Source organism: Lichenostomus cassidix, chromosome 2 (genome assembly GCF_008360975.1).
Source record: "Lichenostomus cassidix isolate B80296 chromosome 2, HeHo_3.0, whole genome shotgun sequence".
Lineage (NCBI taxonomy): Eukaryota > Metazoa > Chordata > Aves > Passeriformes > Meliphagidae > Lichenostomus > Lichenostomus cassidix.
This window is the reverse complement of record NC_139482.1, coordinates 15889067-15910063: the sequence shown is the minus strand read 5'-3', so window position 1 is coordinate 15910063 and position 20997 is coordinate 15889067. Positions and strand designations below refer to the sequence as shown.

At 44.9% G+C, this 20997-nt stretch overlaps 2 protein-coding genes across 2 annotated transcripts; one reads left to right on the top strand and one right to left on the bottom strand.

Moving 5' to 3' along the window:
• The first annotated feature begins 1237 nt into the window (after positions 1-1237).
• LOC146440858 (uncharacterized) lies at positions 1238-15161 on the top strand. The gene is made up of 6 exons (XM_085050459.1): positions 1238-1298; positions 2457-2610; positions 3538-3698; positions 6512-6715; positions 6820-7001; positions 7288-15161. The coding sequence occupies exons 1-6, from the start codon at positions 1238-1240 to the stop codon at positions 12844-12846; spliced, it is 6321 nt and encodes a 2106-aa protein (XP_084906585.1). The 3' UTR covers positions 12847-15161.
• Positions 14897-20486, bottom strand: LOC146440857 (patched domain-containing protein 3-like). Its single transcript, XM_085050458.1, has 4 exons — positions 19562-20486; positions 19222-19343; positions 18694-18839; positions 14897-16767 (listed from the first exon to the last, which is right to left on the bottom strand). Exons 1-4 carry the CDS (start codon positions 20294-20296, stop codon positions 15167-15169), a joined length of 2604 nt encoding a protein of 867 aa, XP_084906584.1. The 5' UTR covers positions 20297-20486; the 3' UTR covers positions 14897-15166.
• Positions 20487-20997: the final 511 nt, after the last annotated feature.

Below are 20997 nucleotides of genomic sequence, written 5' to 3'. Positions count from 1 at the left end.
CTGTTTTTAAAAAAAACCCCACACAGAATCCTGTATAAACGACTTCTACAGAGTCAGCCTATTACTCCACCTCATTGGGATGATATAAGGTAAGAGTTACATAGTTCACTGGATAACTCTAGAGATGCCAAAGATATGATTTATGTTATGATTGGAAGGTCCTTAATCTTCTATTGTTTGCTATGTAGTCTTCTATTTATTGGCTAACTTAGGAAAAATGCTTAAAAGAACCTTTGTGAATAAAGTAACTTTGTTGGGCTTTGCAGCTTTAGCTTAGCTTATTTTTTTATTAAAATAAGAAATCATAGAATCATAGAAATCATAGACAATTTTGAAAGAATTTAAAGGAAAAAATTTTTGTGGCAATTTTGAATTTATATTACTGGTAAAATAGAATTTTCTCCTTGAAAGCCAGATTCTGGTCTCCTTATTTTTGCTAGATGGCCTTTTAACTTTTTCTGTATTAATTAATGGAACCTGGAAGTAAATATTTCAGAGTGTGAATCTGAGCACTTATTCCTAACTCCACCTTTCAAAGCAAACCTCCAAGAAATGATAACTCTGAATGATGTGTGGGGCTGTGAAACAGCCTGGTCTCTGCTTCACTGCTGTCAGTCAGAGACTGAGAAAGGCTCTTTGGGACATGCTGCAGTATTCCTGAGATGAGAGTCTCTCCCCACTGCCAAGAGTTCCCCACAAAACCTTTCTAGAGGAATCTTTTCCTCTTTGAGGGTTGATGGAAGTCCAGGGGACTGCAGGGCTTAGGTGGGCATCCTAGTGAGTTCTATTTAGTTGAGTTGAGGTGATTTTCATCTGACAAGTTCCTTTTCCAGAATCAAGGAAAAAGAAATAATTTGTCAATTCTATACTGAGGTATTTAACTTGATCCCAAAGGGAATTATTTTCTTTGCCATCTCGTTGGTTGAAATATTGCATATTTTGTTAGCAGAGGTTAAACAACAAGAAGGAAGTGTCTGTGCATGAGAGAGTTTTGGGAATTAAATGGGGACTTTTCTCTAAAATTAGAGACAAGAGGAAAAATACTGTACAGCTCTGGTCATATGTGGGGAGTGTCATTTGTCATCACAAGCAACAACAGATCATTCAAGATGAATCAAGTTTTGAACAAGTTTGTGTGTTTGTGAGAATTTCACCTTTTAATCTAGTATTTATTGAATGGTAAATGCATAACTGTTTGACTGGACTGACACTAGTTCTGTCTTGGGCAGGCCAGAAGATGGAGATTGAGACTGCAGATGAAATTGCTATTGTTGGAATAGGATGCAACTTTCCTGGAGGTAAGTTTGGGGTAAAAGCAAAGCTGGCTGTGAGTGAACATTGAAAAGCAGAGTCTTTTCTTAATGTTGAAATGGAGAAAAAGCACATGTTCTTCGCTTAGAAGACTTTTTTGCTTTTCTGGTTGTGGGATCTTTTTGAAAGTTTGTGCTGTGGTAGAAGTTAATTGGCTTGAATTTCTCTGCTGACTGACAGCCAGCCAGCCAGACAGAAGAACCTGCAGTGCTGCAGGGCATTGAGCTGCACATGAAACTCATCCAAACAAGCTGGATGGGTCTGGGATGATTTGAACTTTCTCCATGTCCACTGGCTGGGTGATTTTGGCTGGGTGATTGTGCATTGTTACAGGACTCTGCATCTATAGGGACAGGACAGATCAAGGGCTGGACATAATCATCAGCTTTTCCTGTAATATGAGTAAGTTGGGTTTTCCTAAAAGAAATCTTCCTGCTTTATTACATTAGGTAGAGTAGGTGCAGTGAGATGGTAGGGCAATGGGGAGAGAAGGCAGTTAAGGAGTTAAAGATTTGGTGGGGTGTTATGATCGGATTATTAAGGTTCTTAGAAATACTTCTGCCTGAATAAAAGTGCAAAAGAGTTTACTGTGATTACTGCCCCTGACCAGAGGTTACAGCACACACCCAAAACCTCCTCCTCCCCCCTCAGTTGTGCAAACCTTGCTTCTGCACACTGTGGTCTCCCCCACCCCAAAGTCAGCCAGAGATAATTCTCACTGCAGCTGGTGGGTTTGGCCTTTTGTGGATACATTCCTTTCCCTCATCTTGAGATGACTGAACAGTAGGTCTATCTTTATCTAATCTCAGCAGTTTGACTTTCAGTCCGAAGTCCCAGTCAGGTATCTTCAGGGACGCTTCTCTGGGTGCAGCTTCTTTATATGCTTTTTCCTGTAATGTTTGTGGCATGAACTATTTCAGTCTCTGACATGGGGCTCCTTTGCTTTTAGACAAGCAGTGAAGGGATCAGGCATGCTTTTTTATTTTCCTCTCACCAAAGAGTGATCACTTCTTTCTGTGGCAAGTCTACTTGAGCAGCTCAGATTTACATGTGGGAAGTCCTTGTAGCTGACTGTGTGCATTTCTGAGTCTGCATGGGAAGGGGGAGTGCATAATTGAATTGATTTTAAGAACTTTGTCCAACAGGAGATGGAATTGACAATTTCTGGAAAGTCCTGGAGGAAGGCAGAAACTGCACTGTAGAAATCCCCCCCGAGAGATTTAATGCCAAGGAGTGGTATGATCCAGATCATAACAAGCCAGGAAAAATATGTACAACACGAGCTGCTCTTCTTGATGAGTGAGTCTGTTCCTCTGCTGCACCACTGACTTTTGTAGTGCTTAGACTATGGCTACAGCTGTTCAGGGGCTGTGACTAGTGTGCAGAATAGCAAAGTACAGTAAGGCCAAAATAAGTGTCTTTTATTTGAATTCCACTTTCACCTTGAAAAATCAGGCTTGTAGGCCTTCATTCAAAGAAGAAATTGAAATGCACAGGAGAAATGCTATTGTCTCCTGAGATTTAGAATTGGCAGAGATGAATCACAACATGAAGAATTAATTTAGTGCTTAGTCCCATGTCAGATATTGAATCTTGCACTGAAATGAAGAGATGATAGAAGGCCATACAAATCTGATCTGGGGATATGAGATTAAACTTGGACTTGGTCTTTTGTAAGCATGGGCCTCTTTTGAAGATGTTTTGAAAGACTAAGACACACATACACACACCTCAAGCATTTTGAATACATTGTTGGAGAAGCATGGGTATTTCTTGAAAATACCTCAGCTGATCATCTATCTTTTGCTTTTAAATCATATAGCATTGGTCTGCATTGGCTTAAAATAATTTAGAAAAAAATATTTGTTTATAACTTACTGGCCGCAACCCCATTGCAGCAGAGGGAGTCTGATTCTGTGCATTTCATAATCTGAGGAGTCCAGTTGGTACTAGTGCAATTACCATGTGAACAAAAATGGTTAGGAGTGGACTCCTATCTCTGAAATGCAGAATCATTGATAAAATTACGTATTTTGTGGTGGGACGTGAAACATCCTTGGCTTACAAACATTATCTTCTGAATTTCATAAATGGGAAATGTGGCCTAAAAACCAGTTACAGTTCTGCTTTTCATGAAGTTGCAAAATATGTTAACTGTGAGTCTAGAAGTAAATGCATCCTATATACATATATATGCCATATCATATTCTGGTCTGTGTATTTCAGATTTAATGCATTTGACAACCACCTGTTTGGGATTAATAATATGGAAGCTGAACGCATGGATCCGCAGCAGAAGTTACTGATAGAGTGCACATACAAAGCCCTGGAGGATGCAGGAGCTCCTGTAGAATCTGTCAGTGGCACCAAAACAGGTGTTTTTGTTGGTAAGAGGAAAATTTCATGGCAAAGAAAGTGTGTTTAAACTGCACAAAGATTGGAGCACTCCTTCAGAAACTTTCTACAGATATCTAGGCTGGATCTAGACTGGTAGGTATCTAGACTGGAGATCTAAGGCTAAGGTGCTATGGCACTTCCGGTTACATTTGGTGAGAATGACCAGGCTACTCTTCAAATTCATGATGCAATTCCTGTATCTCTTTTTGGTGCTTTACTTCCTGTGTTCCGGTACTGAAGTTAAGCAGGGAACAGTTAAAACTGCCGCCCCAGCCCAACCCTTCTTGGGAAAGATACTCCCAAGCCAGGCTGTGATGGTCCATCCCTAAGGGGAAGGGAACACCCAAAATGTTTAATTGGTCATGTCTGCAAATATCACCAAGTTTTATTAGTAAATAACTCCTTTGTCATTGAAATTGGAATGTTAGTCCCTGACCTGCTATATCAGCACATGGCAGTGCGTTTTGGATTAAAATGTAGGGCGGAAGGAAAAAGAGATAGAAAGAGATGAACTGAAGAAGGGGAGAGAGAAAGAGAAAAAGAGAGAAAAAGAGATCACCAGTCCAGGTTCCAGTGTTGGTCCGTCCAATTGGATGTCCAGGGTCCTGCAGGTGACCCCGAGGTTTGTTAGGGGTACCTTTTTGTAGATAGGTTTCTCTACCCTGAAGACAGGTTTCTCTCTTTCTATGCAACTTAGTTATCATGTCCAGTCCCTTCTTTCAGACCTTTCTGGAAATGTGTCAGAGGCTTTGGAGGTCTTGGGTGCTCTTAATCCTTCCCTCCCCAGATTGACCTTGGGTCAACATTTCATTCCACTTCTCTGCTGATGCTTTCTTTTGTTTGTTGATGGAGGCAGAGTGGTTGGAAAGTGGCCCAGTGGAAAAGGACCTGGGGGTACTGGTGGACAGCAGCTGAACATGAGCCAGTGAGTGCCCAGGTGGCCAAGAAGGCCAATGGCATCCTGGCCTGGATCAGCAATAGTGTGACCACAGGAGCAGGGCAGTGATTCTTCCCCTGTATTTGGCACTGGTGAGGTCACAATTCAAGTCCTGTGTCCACTTCTGGGCCCATCAATTCAGGAAGGAGACACTGATGTGCTGGAGTAAGTCCAGAGAAGGGCAGCAGAGCAAGGAAAGGTTCTGGAGTACAAGTTCTATAAAGAGCAGCTGAGGGAGCTGGCGATATTTAGCCTGAGACCAGGAGGCTCAGGGGTGATTTTATGACTCTCTACAACTGCCTGAAAGCAGGCTGTAATGATGTGGGGTCAACTTCTTCTTGCAAACAACTAGAGACAGGATGAGAGGCCATGGCCTCAGGCTGTGCCAGGGGACATTCAGTTTGGACATGAGGGAAAAATTGTTCACAGAAAGGGTGACTGAATGTGGGAATCATTTGCCCAGAGAGGTGTTGGAGTCACCATCACTGGAGGTGTTTAAGGAAAGACTGGATGTGTTATTTAGATCTAGTTGACAAGGTGGTGTTTGGCCACAGAGTGGACTGGATGATCTCAGTGGTCTTTTCCAACCTAATAGATTGTGTGATTCTGTGGTTGTGTCTCTGTGGAGGAGAACAAGGATGTTTATCCTGGGAGAGTGCTGTCCTACCTCTGCATGGCTCCCTTCTCCTCTTGCTCTTTTGACAATTCATGACTGTTACCAACCATCTTTGGTTGGCTCCACAGCTCTCCAGCTATCAGTGTTTGACATGTACATATCAGCCTCTTATCTTCTACACAGGCCTACACTTTTCTCCAGTATACTCTTTTCCAGGATAACTTTGGTCAAGGTGTTGTGGGGGTTAATATCCTTTTAAACTACCAGAAATCCTCTTGTAGGCTTTAAAACGGTATCAAGGTGCGCTTGTCCAACCGCTTTTGTCAGGACCAGAAAAGTTATGGAGGAGTTGATGCCACGTGCTGTTGAAAGATATTTAAAAGACAATACTAGAATAAGAGCACATTACTGCTGGTGTAATCTGTGTCTCTTTAAAGAGGAGCTTTCTGGGGTAATTAGGCTGATGTAGCTATAGGAGGAAATGCTTTAGATTACCTTTTAGTCTGAGAGATACTCTTCTTCCATAGAGGGCACTATTCCTTGCTCTCTGAATAGAAGTACCACATTTTCCACATGTTCTCTTGGACTTGGGGATCCACAAGTATTTAAATATTGGTATTTCAAGCACAATGATCCCAGAAAGAGGACATGACTGCTCTCACAGGTCCTGTTCTTCTTTACCATTTCCTTCTGGCTCACAGTGTGAAAGAAAATGATAAACAGAAATAGAAATAGAAATAATAGAAATAGAAATAGAAATAGAAATAGAAATAGAAATAGAAATAGAAATAGAAATGGATGTATTTTGTGCTGTGATCTTAACTCGGTACATATGTGGGACTGAAGCTAATGTCTTCTACATTTATGTCTGAGCTTCCCTGTTTGTAACATGTTGCTAAGTATTCTCATGGCAAAACTAAACCAACCAGTCTCAAACTGAGATAAAGGGGTCACAGCAGGCTACGGAGATCGGAGCTGCATCATATAGTGAGCTAAGCCATCAGGAAAGGCCTGCCATTTCCTGGGCAGGTAGGAATTTCAAGTGTTAGATATGTTTGTGTAAGTTGGGTCCCAGGGAAACTGCAGTGAGTTTTGCTTTTGATTTGGGTTGAAGCAAAGTTTCATGATAGGAGCACAGATGCTACGTGGTTTCCTCTTAACACTGAACACAAAAACCTTCCATCAGGTTTAGCAATGTACATCACTGTGGTTGGCTTGGGTTAACTTGACATATATCTGATGTTTTACAGGTCTCATGAATCGAGACTATGAAATCATAACCAGCAGAGCAGTGAGTGAAATAAATCATTATGATGGTACTGGAACAGCAATGTGCATTGCTGCTAACAGGGTCTCTTTCACATTTAATCTCACTGGACCATCCCTGACTGTTGACACTGCGTGTTCATCTTTTCTTTTTGCTCTGCATTACGCCTTGCGAGCCATTAAAGCAGGTAAGGGGACAGAAGAGGTGCTGGACAACGAGATCAGCATTGCTGATTGTTTCTGTCTATCACCAGGGTCCTCTCAGCATGAGTATGTTTCTGTTTGTCTCCAGGAGACTGTGAGGCAGCAATCTGTGGTGGGGTGAACTGCATCATCGATCCCCGCACCTTTGTATCTCTCAGTAAAGCAAAAATGATCTCTCCGGAGGGAATAAGCAAACCCTTTTCCAAGAAAGCAGATGGCTATGGAAGGGGAGAAGGCTGTGGTGTTGTTTTCCTCAAACCACTGAGAAAGGTAAGAGAGCTTGTGAGGCAGCGTAAAATAAGACTGGTTACTTGCCTGAATTTTGTGTCTTCAGCTCTAATAATGACTTTTCCAGCAATGATTTTCCAATTCAATCATAATATTAATGAAGCATTTCTTAAGAATTTATGCATTTCCCCAAGTATAGGAAAAGGATCCCACACTTAAACATCAGCATCGTATTCTGTTATTTCTTGGCTTTCTTGTGCTGTTCTGTTGTCTCCTCTACAGAGAAAGCATGAGTTTATTAAAGACAATTTAACTTTTCATGGAACAGGCAAAGGAAGACTACAGCAAAATCTGGGGTGTGATAAACATCAGTGCAGTAAATCAGAATGGCAGGTCCACGACTCCGATCACAAGACCATCTCAAATAGAGCAAGAGAAGTTACTGCGCAGCATTTATGAAAGTCGTGTGGATCCCTCAGTTGTGCAGTACATTGAAGCCCATGGCACAGGAACTGCTGCTGGAGATCCTACAGAAGCTGAAAGCCTGGGCAGTGTCATTAGCAAAAACAGGTCTTCCCGAGTTTCCATTCTGAAAATCGGTTCAGTGAAAGGAAATATTGGGCACACGGAATCGGCTGCTGGAGCAGCCGGGTTAATCAAAGTGCTCCTGATGATGCATCATGGAAAGATTGTTCCATCCTTGCATTACTCAAAGGAGATGAGCAGCATTGATACAGAGAAATTAAACCTTGCCGTTGCCACAGCTGTAGAGCCGTGGGAAGAATCCAGTGAGTACGGAAGGGTAGCTGGCATCAACTGCTTTGGATTTGGAGGAACCAATGCTCATGTTGTAGTCAGGCAGGTGAAGCAGCCAGAGCCTCTTCCTGCCTTTAAGAAGCCCCTGGAATTAGTTCTGCTGTCAGCCGCATCGCGTAAGTCACTTCAGATGACAATGGCTGATACAGCCGAGCAGCTGAGCACAAGAAACTCCATAACTCTCCCAAGCCTGGCCTATACTTCTGCCTGCAGGAGGAGCCATGCCAACAACAGGTACCGAAAAGCATTTGTCACAAATTCCCTCCAACACCTGCAGCAAGAGCTGAAGGTGGCAGTGAGCACTGAACCTGCCATGTCAAAGGCAGAACCCCAGCTGGTGTTTGTGTTCTGTGGCAATGGTGTAACGCTGAAGGAGTTCAGTGAGGCCCTGCTCAGCTCAGAGCCAGTGTTCAGAGACAAGTGTAAAGAAATAGAAGACCTTTTTCAGCAGCACACTGCCATCAGCCTTCTGCCGGCAAGAAATCATAGCCCAAAGGACTTGCTGAATCCAGAGCTTTCCCAGCCCTTGCTGTTTGCCCTGCAGGTTGCCATAGCTTCCCTCCTGAAGCACTGGGGTATTCAGCCCATTAGTGTTGTTGGTGCCTCAGTGGGGGAAGTTGCTGCTGCTCATATTGCTGGGTACCTTTCCCTGGCAGATGCAGTCAAAGTGATTTATCACCGGAGCAGGCTGCAGGCAAAGACAGCCAGCGGCAGAATGTTGGTGGTTGGAAACATCCCTGTTCAGGAGATTGCTGAACGCCTGCATCCCTACTCAGGAAAGGTGTGCATTGCTGCTTTCAACAGCCCCATTTCCTGCACCCTGTCTGGGAGTGTAGATGCTGTGGAAGCTGTCCAGAGAGAGTTAGCTGAAGCTTTCAGACAGAGAAATATCTTTCTTCATGTTTTAAATGTTCCAGCTGCGTATCATAGCCCCAGCATGGATGTGATACTTGGGGAGCTGGAGGAGCAGATAGAGCCTTTAGAAAAGCAGAAGGGGGAAATTGAAGTGATTTCAACACTGACTGGGATGGCTGCATCTGAAAATGACTTTGCTCAGGGCAAATTCTGGGCACGGCATACTCGAGAGCCTGTTGCTTTCACGAGGGCCATCCAAAGTGCAGCCAGAGACAGGGACAACGTGGTGTTTGTGGAAATAAGTCCTCACCGAGCATTGCAAAGGAGCATAAAGGAAACACTGGGAAAAGGCACAAAGGTGTTCTCCTCTTTGCAATCTGATGCAGAATATCAGACGCTCCTGACCCTGGTAGGAAATCTGTTTGAACTGGGATATAATCCCAACTGGCAGCACTTCTATAACGGGTACCAAAGTGTTCCAGTGGCCATTCCACGGTATCAGTTTGATCGCCAGAAACTCATGTCCAGTCTGGATATTCATCGACAGGCAAACCAAAGAGGTGTCAGTGCCAGTCATCCTTTGATTTATGGCATAAACAGTGACAAAGTGGAGTTTGGCTGCCTGGTGTCTCAGGAAACGACACCCTACTTGTATGAACACAAGAACAATGGGGTGGCCTTAGTCCCTGGAGCTTTCTATGTGGAGCTTGCTCTGGCCTCTGTGATGAGCAGCTCCAGACCTAAAGTGCCTCTGAGTACTTGCCAGCTGAGTATCAGTTTTTCTGCGCCATGTGTTCTCACACAGAGTTCCCAAGTGCTGAATATCAAACTGAGTCCACAAAAAGCCATGACAAGCTTTGAGGTTGTCTCTTCCTCCAATGCAGTTTATGCTGCTGGCCAAGTGGCAAAGGGGCTTGAAGGTGTGGTGGAAGAAAGCAGCATCTCCTTCGAAGCCATCTATCGAAGATGCAGGTCAGTGATTAGCAGAGAGGAGGTTTATGAAGCCCTGTCTCATGTTGGCTTTCAGTATGGCTCCATGTTCAGGCAGCTCAGTGATGTGCATTATTGCCAGGAGCTAAAGGAAGCTATAACAAGCATAAAGGTGAATCAGGAAACCGTCAGAGAGATGTACAGCTACTGTATCCACCCAGTGCTGCTTGACTGTTTTCTGCAGATGTCAACTGACTTGACTTCAAGGACACTCCAGTCCAGAACAGGCTTTCCTTCAGGGATAGGCAGCCTGGTGGTGCTCCGACCCTTGGAAGAAGAAATGATGATATACATGAGAATGAGCAAGTCCACTGGGAACTGCCTTGAGGTGTGTGGATGCTTTGTGGACAAGCATGGCTCTGTTTTGGCTGAGCTCAAGCGTGTTGCCATCACTTTCATGAAGGAAGCATCTTCCAGAGACAATGAGTTCCTGTTTGAAAACAGGTGGAAAGAAGTCTCTCTTTCACAGACAATTGTACATTTGGGGGTTAAGCCCAGATTCCTTGTGTTTGCAGACAAATTTGGGATATCTGAGCAGCTCAAAAAATACTTGCATCCTGGTTCGAGATATGTAATGTATGAAGATTGGGAATCTCTTTTGGAAGGTGACACACAGAATAAAATGAGAGCAGAGGTTGAGGATTATGATGAAATCCTCTTCCTGTGGGGAATTCAAAAGTTAAATGAAGATTTCCCAGGGAAAGCAGTAGATCAGCTGGCAAAGTGCTGCGAAGCCTATCGCCAGGTAGTGGTGGCATTAAGAGAGAAGGCATCCCGCTGTTCTGTCAGAGTGATCACCTATAGAACGACAGGGAGCTATGTGGACCATGTTAACTGTGGGTTTGCATTGTATGGCATGACCAGAACTTGTATTGTTGAAGTTCCAGGAATCACATTTCAGCTGATTGACCTCAGCTCTTCCAGTTCCCTGGACATCTCAGTGTTAGCAGATGTTCTTGTCAAATACAAAGGAGGCGACTACCCAGAAGTTTGCATCAGCCTGGGAAGAATATATGTGTCTGAAATCAGACACACACCTTTTGTAGACACAGATTACATCCAACCCATGAGATCTCTCCAGAAATCACAAACATTCACTTTGTACACTTCTGATCCATACATAGCAAAAGACTTGTCTGGGGAATTATCCACTGGCACTGCTACTCAGCTTGACAAACAGAGTGTTGAAATTCAAGTGGATAAAATTTGTCTCCACTCAGAAGATTATTTTCCCATTAGTGTTTCTAGCTGCAACTTTGGTAATACACTGTATTGGAACTCCCAAGCTGGAGACAAACACAGACTTTTAGCTCTTGATTTCAGTGGCACAGTTACAGCAACAGGCATTGATGTGAAAAGAGTGAAAGTGGGAGATCATGTGGTTTCATGTTATCCCACTGCTGCCTCATCCAGAGTTCAGATTCCAGGAACAGTTTGTTTCAATGTCAAGAAATTCCCATTCCTCCAGAATGTCCCTTGTGTGTCATACTTCATCATTGCATGGGAAATCTTCACTCAGAGGTTACCCAAAGGGAAACATGGCAGAATGTTGGGCATTATTACGACAGAGCCATCATCAGTTTTGTGCCATGTTCTTTCTGCGGCAGCAGAGGAGATGGGTTGGAGAACAGTCCTTGCAAAGCCCACTCCTAACATGTTCCAGTATATAAAGCTGTGCAATGCCCTTGTTGTTCTTCCTCCAGTCAACAGACTGTCTCAGGAGGATCTGGCCCACATGTACTTTCTTAAAGATGTGGTGATTGTGTGTGGCAATCAACAGTCTGAATGTATCCAAAATGTCTGTGAAATTGATAATGAAAACATCAGTTTTCATATTCTTGTTGTTGCCAGCCTTTTCCAGAAAGCACATCTAAAGGAATTGCAGAAGAATGTACATGCCTGGGTCAGTTCCATGGATATGAAACAGTTTAGACATCGCTCAGGTTCTGTTTTTCAGCAGAGGGAGACCTTTGAAGGGCTAAACTCTGTGATGTCCTATTTTACCTGCACTTCTGTCCCCCTTGCTGTCCTGGGAAGGCAGAAGGACATCGGTGTGCTTTCAGATATCCCATTGTACGAGCCCCAGAAGCAGCTGTTTAAGCAGAATGCTGTTTATGTAGTAGTTGGGGGACTCACTGGACTTGGCTTTGAAACAGTGAAATTCATAGCTGAGAATGGAGGAGGGTGTATTGCAATACTCTCCAGGAGGATTCCCAGCAGTGAGAAGCAGGAAGAGATGAGGGCTCTGCAGGAGCATTACAAAGGGAGCAAAGTAGTGTCTGTGCAGTGTGATGTGACTTTGAGCAGTGATGTTGAGAAAGCTTTCCAGTCCATTGCAAACACCTTTGCAGGGAGTCCGATCAAAGGCGTATTCCAAAGTGCTGTTGCTTTACACGATGGCCACCTTGAAGTGCTGAAGTTGGCTGACTTTCACAGAGTGCTGAGCCCAAAAGTAGCAGGGACCTTAAATCTTCACTGGGCTACCAGAGGCCAAGAGCTTGACTACTTTGTGTGCTACTCCTCGGTTACTTCCTTTCTAGGCAATGCCACCCAGACTAACTATGCAGCTGCAAACTCTTTCCTGGATGTTTTCTGCCTCTACAGGAGGAACTGTGGCCTTTCCAGCCAGGCCATTAACTGGGGTGCTTTGAACCTTGGCATTCTGCTCAATCAAAACCACATTCAGAGCATTCTGGGATCCAAGGGCATAGACATTCTGCAGGTGCATGAAATTCATGAGTATCTCAGGAAGACCTTACTTATAAACAACTCGCAGCAAGCTGTTGTCAAATTGAACTTTCAAGCTTTGTCTCATCATGTTTTCACTCGGATCATTTCCCTCAAAAGTCGTTTTATGTCACTTATGTTAGAAGAGTTCAGGAACAAGATTGAAACCCCTGAGGAAACTCAAGTCCCGGATGCTGCCTTTCTCAAATCTGAGGACTACATCACCTCACTGGTGAGTGACCTCACAGGAGTGACCCCAGATGAGCTAACCATGAATACCCCGCTTTCGTCTTTGGGCATAGACTCTATGTTAGCTATGACCATCCAGAACCGTGTCTTTCAAGAGAGAAAGGTGGACATCCCTCTTCTGAAACTGCTTGATCCTCACACCACTCTGTCAAGTTTAGTGGTAGTTTTAGAAGAAACAAGCAATGCAAATGGAATAGTTGAAAACAAGAATGCTGCAGTTGAAAGTGCAGAAAATGATACCTTGCTATAGGAATCTTCTCAATCAGGAATTGTGCAACTTTGACAATACTCAGACCCTTTGCAGCATCTCAGAATATGTCATTGCAGAACATCTGGTGATGCTGAATCTACTCTTCTGCATTAACTCAGAAAAATCCCACACCAGGTTCTTGTGTCATCATTCTGCTAGCTGTGTTAATTTCAGTCATTTTTTTGACTTATTGTTTGCACCTCTACATCAAGGATATACTTGTAAAGCAGCATAAGATTTTAGCATTTGTGTATTCTTTATGTATTTTTTTTAAATATTATCAAATTGAGCAAGTTTACAGATCACATTGAACTGAGTGGTGCAGGTGACGTGCCTGAGGGACAGGATGCCATTTAGAGGGAACTGGACAACCACAAGAAATGGAAACCTCATGAAGTTCAACAAGGCCAAGTGCAAAGTCCTGCTCATGGGTTGGGGAAACCCCTGGTATCAATACAGGCTGGGAGATGAAGAGAATGAGGGCAGGCCTGCTGAGACCAAATTCAGGGTACACTGGGGGATGAGAGGCTGCACATGACCCAGCAATATGTGCTTGAAGCCCAGAATGAAAATTGTATTCTGGTCTGCATCAAAAGAATCACAGCCACCAGGTCATCGGAGCTGATTCTGTCCCTCTACTCCACCTGGAGTACTGCATCCATCTCTGGGGTCCCCACTAAAGGAAGTACATGGACCCACTGGAGTGAGTCTAGAAGAGGCCACAAAGATGATCAGAGGGTTGGAGTACCTCTCCTATGAAGACATATGGAGACAGATGGGGTTGTTTAGCTTTGAGAAGAGATGGATCCATGGAGAAGGGGACCTGGAATAGTGAAAGGGACAACCATTTTAGCAGGGTCTTTGATATAGGACAATCAATAATGATTCTAAACTAAAAGACAGTTGACTTAATTTTTTACAATGAGGGTGGTAAAACACTGGAGCAGGTTGCCCAGAGAGCTGGTAGATGCCCCATCCCTGGAAACATCCTTGGTCAGCCTGGACTGGATTCTGAGGAACCAGATCATGTTGAAGATGCCCCTGCTCATTGCAGGGGGGTTGGACTAGATGACCTTTAAAACATCCTTTCCAATTCAAACTCCTTTATGACTCTATGAAAGAGAGGGATCCTGCCCTGTCCACTGGGTCTCATGTGACTGGCCAGATACCCACAGGGAACAGAGGCGGTCCCTGCCTTTGTCACACTTGCTCAATCTCTCAGAAGAAATGCTCCACAGTAGCAGATTTGGACTGAATGGTTTAATAAGTCCTACACTAAGAATTACAAACATCAGTTACCATAATTCATTTTATTTTGAATGGATTCTTCATGATATTGGCAACAAATTATGAATTGATTTTCACCTACTGTCTTGTCCCCACGGGTTAGATCACTTCATATATTCTTAGCTCTTATTCAGGGAAAACTCCTCTGCTCTATTGATACATGACAGGATGGGTTGTCGCTGATGAACACAATGGAATTCATGGGTTTACAGTTTTAGGACTGACCTGCTTAAACCTGAGTTGCTTTTTCATTTTGTCCAAATCAGCGTGTGATTCTCTCTAGTGAATCCTCATCCTGTCATACCATGGCACAGCGTCTTCCACGGGAGCTACTCCACACAGGTTCAATAACCTACAGCACATCCCTTTGCAAACAGCAGCCAACAGAAGCCACACACAAGCTTCTTAAAGGTACCAAATGCTCAACCTTAGCTACAAAACGGGACACCAAGAAAAGCCTTTGAATAGAAAATGGGAGTCAGCCTGGGGTGAGTCTTCCCAAAGGGTTTCTCATGCTGCAGGTTTTGTCTCCTGAGGGCTTATGAATTACTGCAATCTGAGACAGTTCTGACCTCTCGTAATTTTGCTGTAAAACATCCAGATTTGAGCCTCTTGGGCAAATATTGTCTTCCAGCTCACTGCTGGGATGAGTTACAGCATCAAGGCAAACAGGGAGGAAATACAGTCCAGTGGGAGTTACTCTTCCCCACTGTGAACATGCCGTGACAAACATGTAACATACTCAATTAAGCTGATGCAGTGGTCAGTGTTTATAATAATTTTAATACATTCAGTAAAAAAGTCACACAAAAAAGATAATTAACAACATTAAGGTGGTACTCAAGCATACACAAAGGTAAAAAAATGCAAATCCACTCTGTGCATTTTGTTGTTCTTTTTCTTGCCTGGCTTTTTTTAAGCCCTTGCTGCCCTGATGTATTTATTCTTCCGTTATTCACATCTTATAGACCCTGACAGTCACTGCATTTGAATCCACATCTAATAAATAAATAATATCTTATATTCAACTTATTCATGGACAGTCTTTATCATTTCTAAACCTATGCTCTAAATTTTTAGACATGGTATTGTGGGGTGATCTGCCAAAATTTCCAAAAAATGTTAAAAACACTGGAATAAAAACAAGACCATGAAGAGCCCCAAGCAAAATGACAAGGAACATGATCTTGAAGAACGTCCTGAAGATGTAGGTGTTTGCTGCAGCCAGGACAACTACTCCTAATATTGTAGAAACTGCACCTTGTAATACAGGGTAACCTAGCAGGGACAGAGCTTCAATTGCTTTTTTATTGGCTGATGACTCTCCACTCGTAACAAAGGCATAGGAAATGTGAGCAGAAAAATCTACTGAAAACCCTATGCAAATGACCAGGTTGATCATGGAAATGGAATCGAGGTTGACGTTCCAGAATGTCATGAAAGCAGCAACACCAACTATAACAGAGGCTATGGCAAAAGTCACCCACAAGCAGCACAGTGGGTTGGGGATGAGCAGAAGGGAGACAACGAGCATCGCCCCGGCAGCAACAACAACGTTCTGAACAGTGTTCTGCACTATCACCAGGTACTGGTCGTAGTAGATGAAGGCTGGGTGATACACCTTCATTGGAATGCTGCACTGCTTGGCTGCCTCTCTTAACTGATTGAGGAGATTCTTCTCATCCACGGCTGACGTCACGTTCACTGTCTGGATGAAGAAACGTGAAGCTTCTATTTCATCCTGAGTCTTATTTATGTCCCACTCAAAACTGGAATGAATTCTGAACAGTATATTTAAGTTATTAAGGAAGTGAGTCTTATCATTTATATTTACCAAACCCTTTTCAGCAACTTCTGTGTATACTCTCAGCCATGACTCTGAGTGGTTCTTATCTACATAGGAAATGTCCTCTAAATTCTGAGCACAGCTCTCAATGCCATGACGAACAGTCTCATTCCAGTAATCTACACTCTCAGTAATGACAACCATGACCCTGGGTCCATATGTCGAGAAGTATTTCTCATCATCATCATAGTATGGAATAACATAGGAGTGATCATTTGCCAGATTTCGGAGATCAATGCCTTCCCTGACCTGAGTACAGCCATAAACACTGCCCCCCAAATACGTTCCATACAGCAACACCACGAGCAGCTTGATCCATTTATTTGTAACAAAAGGGCCATAATACTTTTTAAAGAATAGGCTCATTGGATGCTCACCTTCTGGCTGAGATGGCTGCCTAGAACAGCTGCCGATACAGCAAGCATTGTACAAGCAGGAGTTCTCAGCCGGATCTTGACCTACTCCCACACGCATACAGGTCAGCCAGTGTCGGTTGCCTTGCTCCCGTTTATGATTTAACACAAGAATTGCCCCAAAGAAGGTCATGGTATACACATAGCAGAAGACAAAAGCTGTGCCTGTATAGAGGCAAAAAGACCTCACAGATGGAAAAGCAGTCCACGTGCCAATGAAGAAGGCCAAAACATCTGTCAGAGTGGTGATGGTCACAGAAAGTGCTGCCTCTCCATAAGTCTCAGCCAGCAGAGATTTAACATTGGATTTGTCTTTTTTCCTTGAACTTTGTTCCCAGGAAGCAATCATGATGAACATGTCATCAACACCAACCCCTGCAGGAGGAGAGACTGTTAACACTGCACTGCAAATGGCAGCTTCCACCAACACCCAACAAAACTACATTATTAATCACAACTGAGTCTGCCTAAAATTCTGAAAAAGGAAGTTAGGCTACTAACATTGTTCTAGTGCTGTTGCAAGCTGCAAGAGAACGTGGAAAACAGATCCTTTGTGTGTAGCTGAATGCATTATCTTTCAGCACATCCTGGTGACCTGATGGGTTGTTGATCCCTCATCAACTCTGCTGAAGGACTGTGCACACCCACTGCATCTCTGACAAGTGTCTTGTAGCTGATGTCCATGCGTCCCCTGATATAGATGACAGAGATTTCAAAAGCATCACATATTCTGATGCTCAGCTATTCCTATCACTGGAAGCAACCCCATTATCTCTGGAATCTCTTCTTCAGCACTGCAGCAACATAGATCAATAATTTCTTTTTCTGCCTTCAGCAGACAGGAAGAGCAGTTGCTACCACACGAGAACAATGATTCCAGTTGCTCACGGTTTTAAGCTCTGACTCAATTTGTTTTGCTCTTTGACCTCCTATTCTCTCCGTTTTATCTTTCAGCCCTTATTCATGATTTATTATTCTTTTAACTTCAGATTTATACTGATGCACTCACAGGCATTGCCTGCCAGATTCCTGGGAAACCTTGCCAGGAAGACTGGATCCTGGCTTGCTTTTTTGCTGAGACACCACAGTAAGTAAGCTGAAATTCAAAAAGGAAGAGCCAATGTGCTTCTCTTGGCTCTACTAACTCTCAAGATTTTAATCACACACCTTTCAGTATTTTGCCATGCTGTCAAGGGCTCTTCTGTTCACTGAAAATTAATCACACAAAAGGGAAAGCAAGACTGCGTGAATAGCGGAGTGAGATTTAGCCAAGCACAGAAGAGATGAAATCACCACCTGAACAGGCAATTGCCAGTAAACATGCAAAGATGAATTAAGCAGCATGTCAGAAGGTACTACTAGATGGCAGTGAGCCAGGCTGCTTCTGGAAAGCAAGCAGCCTTCAAAGCAAATCCTCTGATATACCCAGAATTTGTTTGTTTTAATGCAAGGAAGACAAAAGTCTGCATGTTATTTCTGAAGATCTGAAGAGACTGGCTTAAGCCCTTTCCCAGGTAAACATAAGGGTCTTTTTCATAAGTCAGAGCCATTGCAATTGATGAGCAAACAATTAAAAAATGCATTGGAATTACACAGGAAACAAAGAAACAATGCCTGCCTTAAGAAGCATTTGCACTGGACAGCTAGGAGGATGCACAGCCTCTGTCAACCTGGGAGTTCCATGTGCTTTCCTCAGCATGAGACCAAGCCCAAGAAAACATCACATGAATGTATCATACAGGAGACCAGAAAGGATTTTAAAAGGAGTAATTTATTTGCAGCAACATTATCTAACAGTATTTGAAAAGTTCAGCACTGGCTGTTAAGCAGTCTGTACATCAGGGATGCAATGCTACCAACTTCCTTGGGTTTTTGTGGGGAGCTGCTTGCACAAATGGTGCATCACTTCAGTTGTGTAGCTGCATGAGACTGGTTAGTACATAGAGGTTCTATTGCAGAGGATTAATTATCCTGGCTACATTTCCAGGGACACTAGAACAATGCCAGAAGTGCTAACCTTACCACTCTCTCATTTTTAGCTTTCCCGCTGGAGCAGTGGATGTAGATCAGGCATTGCCTTGTGGGAAAAGCTGCCCTTGTGCCAGAACACAGATGAGCTGAGCTGAGGGGTTCCCCCACCTGTAGGTGCTTTGAGGCAGCTGCACCTCTGGGTATCTTCTCCCCTCACCTCAGGAGAAAATGTATTATCTGACATTCACATCATAAAAGACCCACACCATTAGGTTGTTTTAACTTCACTTTAGTCTTTGTATGTGAATCCAACTCACTTTTTCTACTTACCCAGAATCAGGAATGGTGCATTTGCTACAGTGACCACAAACGGCACTCCACAGAAGAGCATCAATCCAAAGCTGCTTAATACAGCTAAGCCAGAAGAGAGCACTCCACAGCTTGCAAGCCAGATATTATTTCTTATACAGCTCAGTCTGAAACCATTTCAAGGAATATCTTAGTTATCTGTCAAATATTTCACAGATACCAGCAATCTCAAGAGAACAACTGATGAAAGATGCTAGGAGAGATCTGAGGTGTCAGCATTGGATGAGATTAATTTCTCTAGGAGGTGAGCATTTATGTTGGTCATGTCTGCACTGAACACTTGCTCAGGTATTTATCTGATACTTATCTTCAACTGTATCAAAGCAATTGGGACATATGCATAGATAGACAAGAAAAAGTAAAGAAACACATTTTGCCTATTAATAAATGTCACAGGAAGTCTGCATTCAAGAATGCCTTCACCTGGCAAGAGAAGAAACAACTGAAGAAGATCACTGCTCATTGAGCCATAGCTTAGAGACATTTTACCTTAGGCAAGAGATGATTGCAAAGGTTATTGTCAAGAAATACGTTACAGAGAAGAGCGGGATCACACTCTTGGTATTTTCTTCAAACTCCTGTTGTCTGGACAGCGAGGTAAAGTAGGTCACCTGCCGTTAAAACAAGAAGGAAAGAAACAATGAAGCACTTTTCGTCTTCTTGGTCTTTGTACACATGCACAGGCAAGGCCAAACCTCATGTTGGCAGAGGAGCTGTGGCCCTCGCAACCTTCTTGCCTTCTCCCACCACCGTCTCCTTTCCTTTCCCTTCGGCCACGGGGCTGCCCGGACATTTGGGGCTCCGCAGCGCCGCACCCGCCCGGCGTTACCTGAATGGAGCTGAGGCGCAACTCCGCCACTTTGGACGAGATGCTCCGCAGGAAGCTCTGCAGCCACTGCCGGCTGTCCTGTGCCTCGGGGCCATCCTCCCGCAGGTAATACATCAGCTTCAGGGCCCGCGCCCTCCGCACCCGCCCGCCGTCCGTCTCCACGCCGCCCAGCGCGGCCCCCAGGAAGACGCCGCTGTTGACGGGGAAGGAGAGGCTCCCCGGGTCGGGCGGTGCCGCATCGCCCGAGCCGGGCGACAGCAGCGGGTTGGGGCTGACGCAGCCGCCGGCGGTGCGGGCGCAGAGCCGCTCGTATTCGGCGTCGCGCACGGCCGCGTTCAGCAGCAGCACCTCTGCCCACGCCGCCGGGTCCAGGACCGAGGTCCCGTTCGTCGCCACGGCGATGAGGGAGGCGTAGGCGCCCTCGGTGGGCAGCCGCGGGGCGGAGAAGCGCTCCGAGTCGTTGGGTGGGAAGTGCCGCCGCACGAAGTCGCGCTCGGCCTTGGCGGGACCCCAGGTCGGCGTGAACTGCTCCTCGATGTCGTTCGCCTGCCGCTGCGGCAGGAAGATGAAGCCAGCGCCCAGCCCGCCCGACAGCAGCAGCGGCACCAGCAGGAAGAGCCAGGGCCAGGCGGCCACGCCGCTCGCCAGCCCTTCGAAGAGCCGGCGCAGCGGCCGCTCCACGCAGTCGGTGTTGCGGCAGGAGCAGCGCTCCGCGGCGTCCCGCGGCTCCGCCATGGGCGAGGCGGGCGCGTCCCACGGCGGGGCCCGACGGTGCGGTCTGTGCAGGCGCCGGAGGACAGGAGAGGGACAGGAGAAGGAAACAGAGAGGAGTTCAAAGCCGCCCTTTGCCCGTTGGGGCCGTGGAGGGAACGCGGACTTTTCACCGCGGGGCGCGGTCACGGCCCTCCCTCGCCGTGACTCACGGGCTTCCGCACGAGCAGGAGGGCTGAACAGGCTCTCCCCCGTCTGCCCCGCCGCTCCCCATCCCGCTATCTGGTGCCCGTGTGCTCCCGTGTCCCGGCCCCTCGGTTTACCGTATCCCGCAAAAAGAAAGTGATTTTCTCTCTGTATAGTGAACTGAACAAACTCACTGGGGAGCCAGGTGAGGTCTGGGCCTGTTACATTAGCATGACTCCAGTGATAGCTTCTCCCATGTTCAGTTCTCACTTTCCTTGAATGGATTGACACTATGTTAGAGTAAGAGCAGTTTACATAGGAGGAATCTGTCAAGAGGAAAAAGGGGCAAAGGTAAATACAGAGCAACATTTCTTTGTGTTTCCCAGTGCTAAAGAAATGGTGAAAAGGAAAGCTGATGTATATATCTGACATGCCTAGAAGACAGCTGAGAGGGATAGCTGGTGCCTCACATTTAAGCAGATTGTACTTGCATTTTTGCCAGGTCTGTGGGGACTCAGGAATACAATCTTAATTTCTGT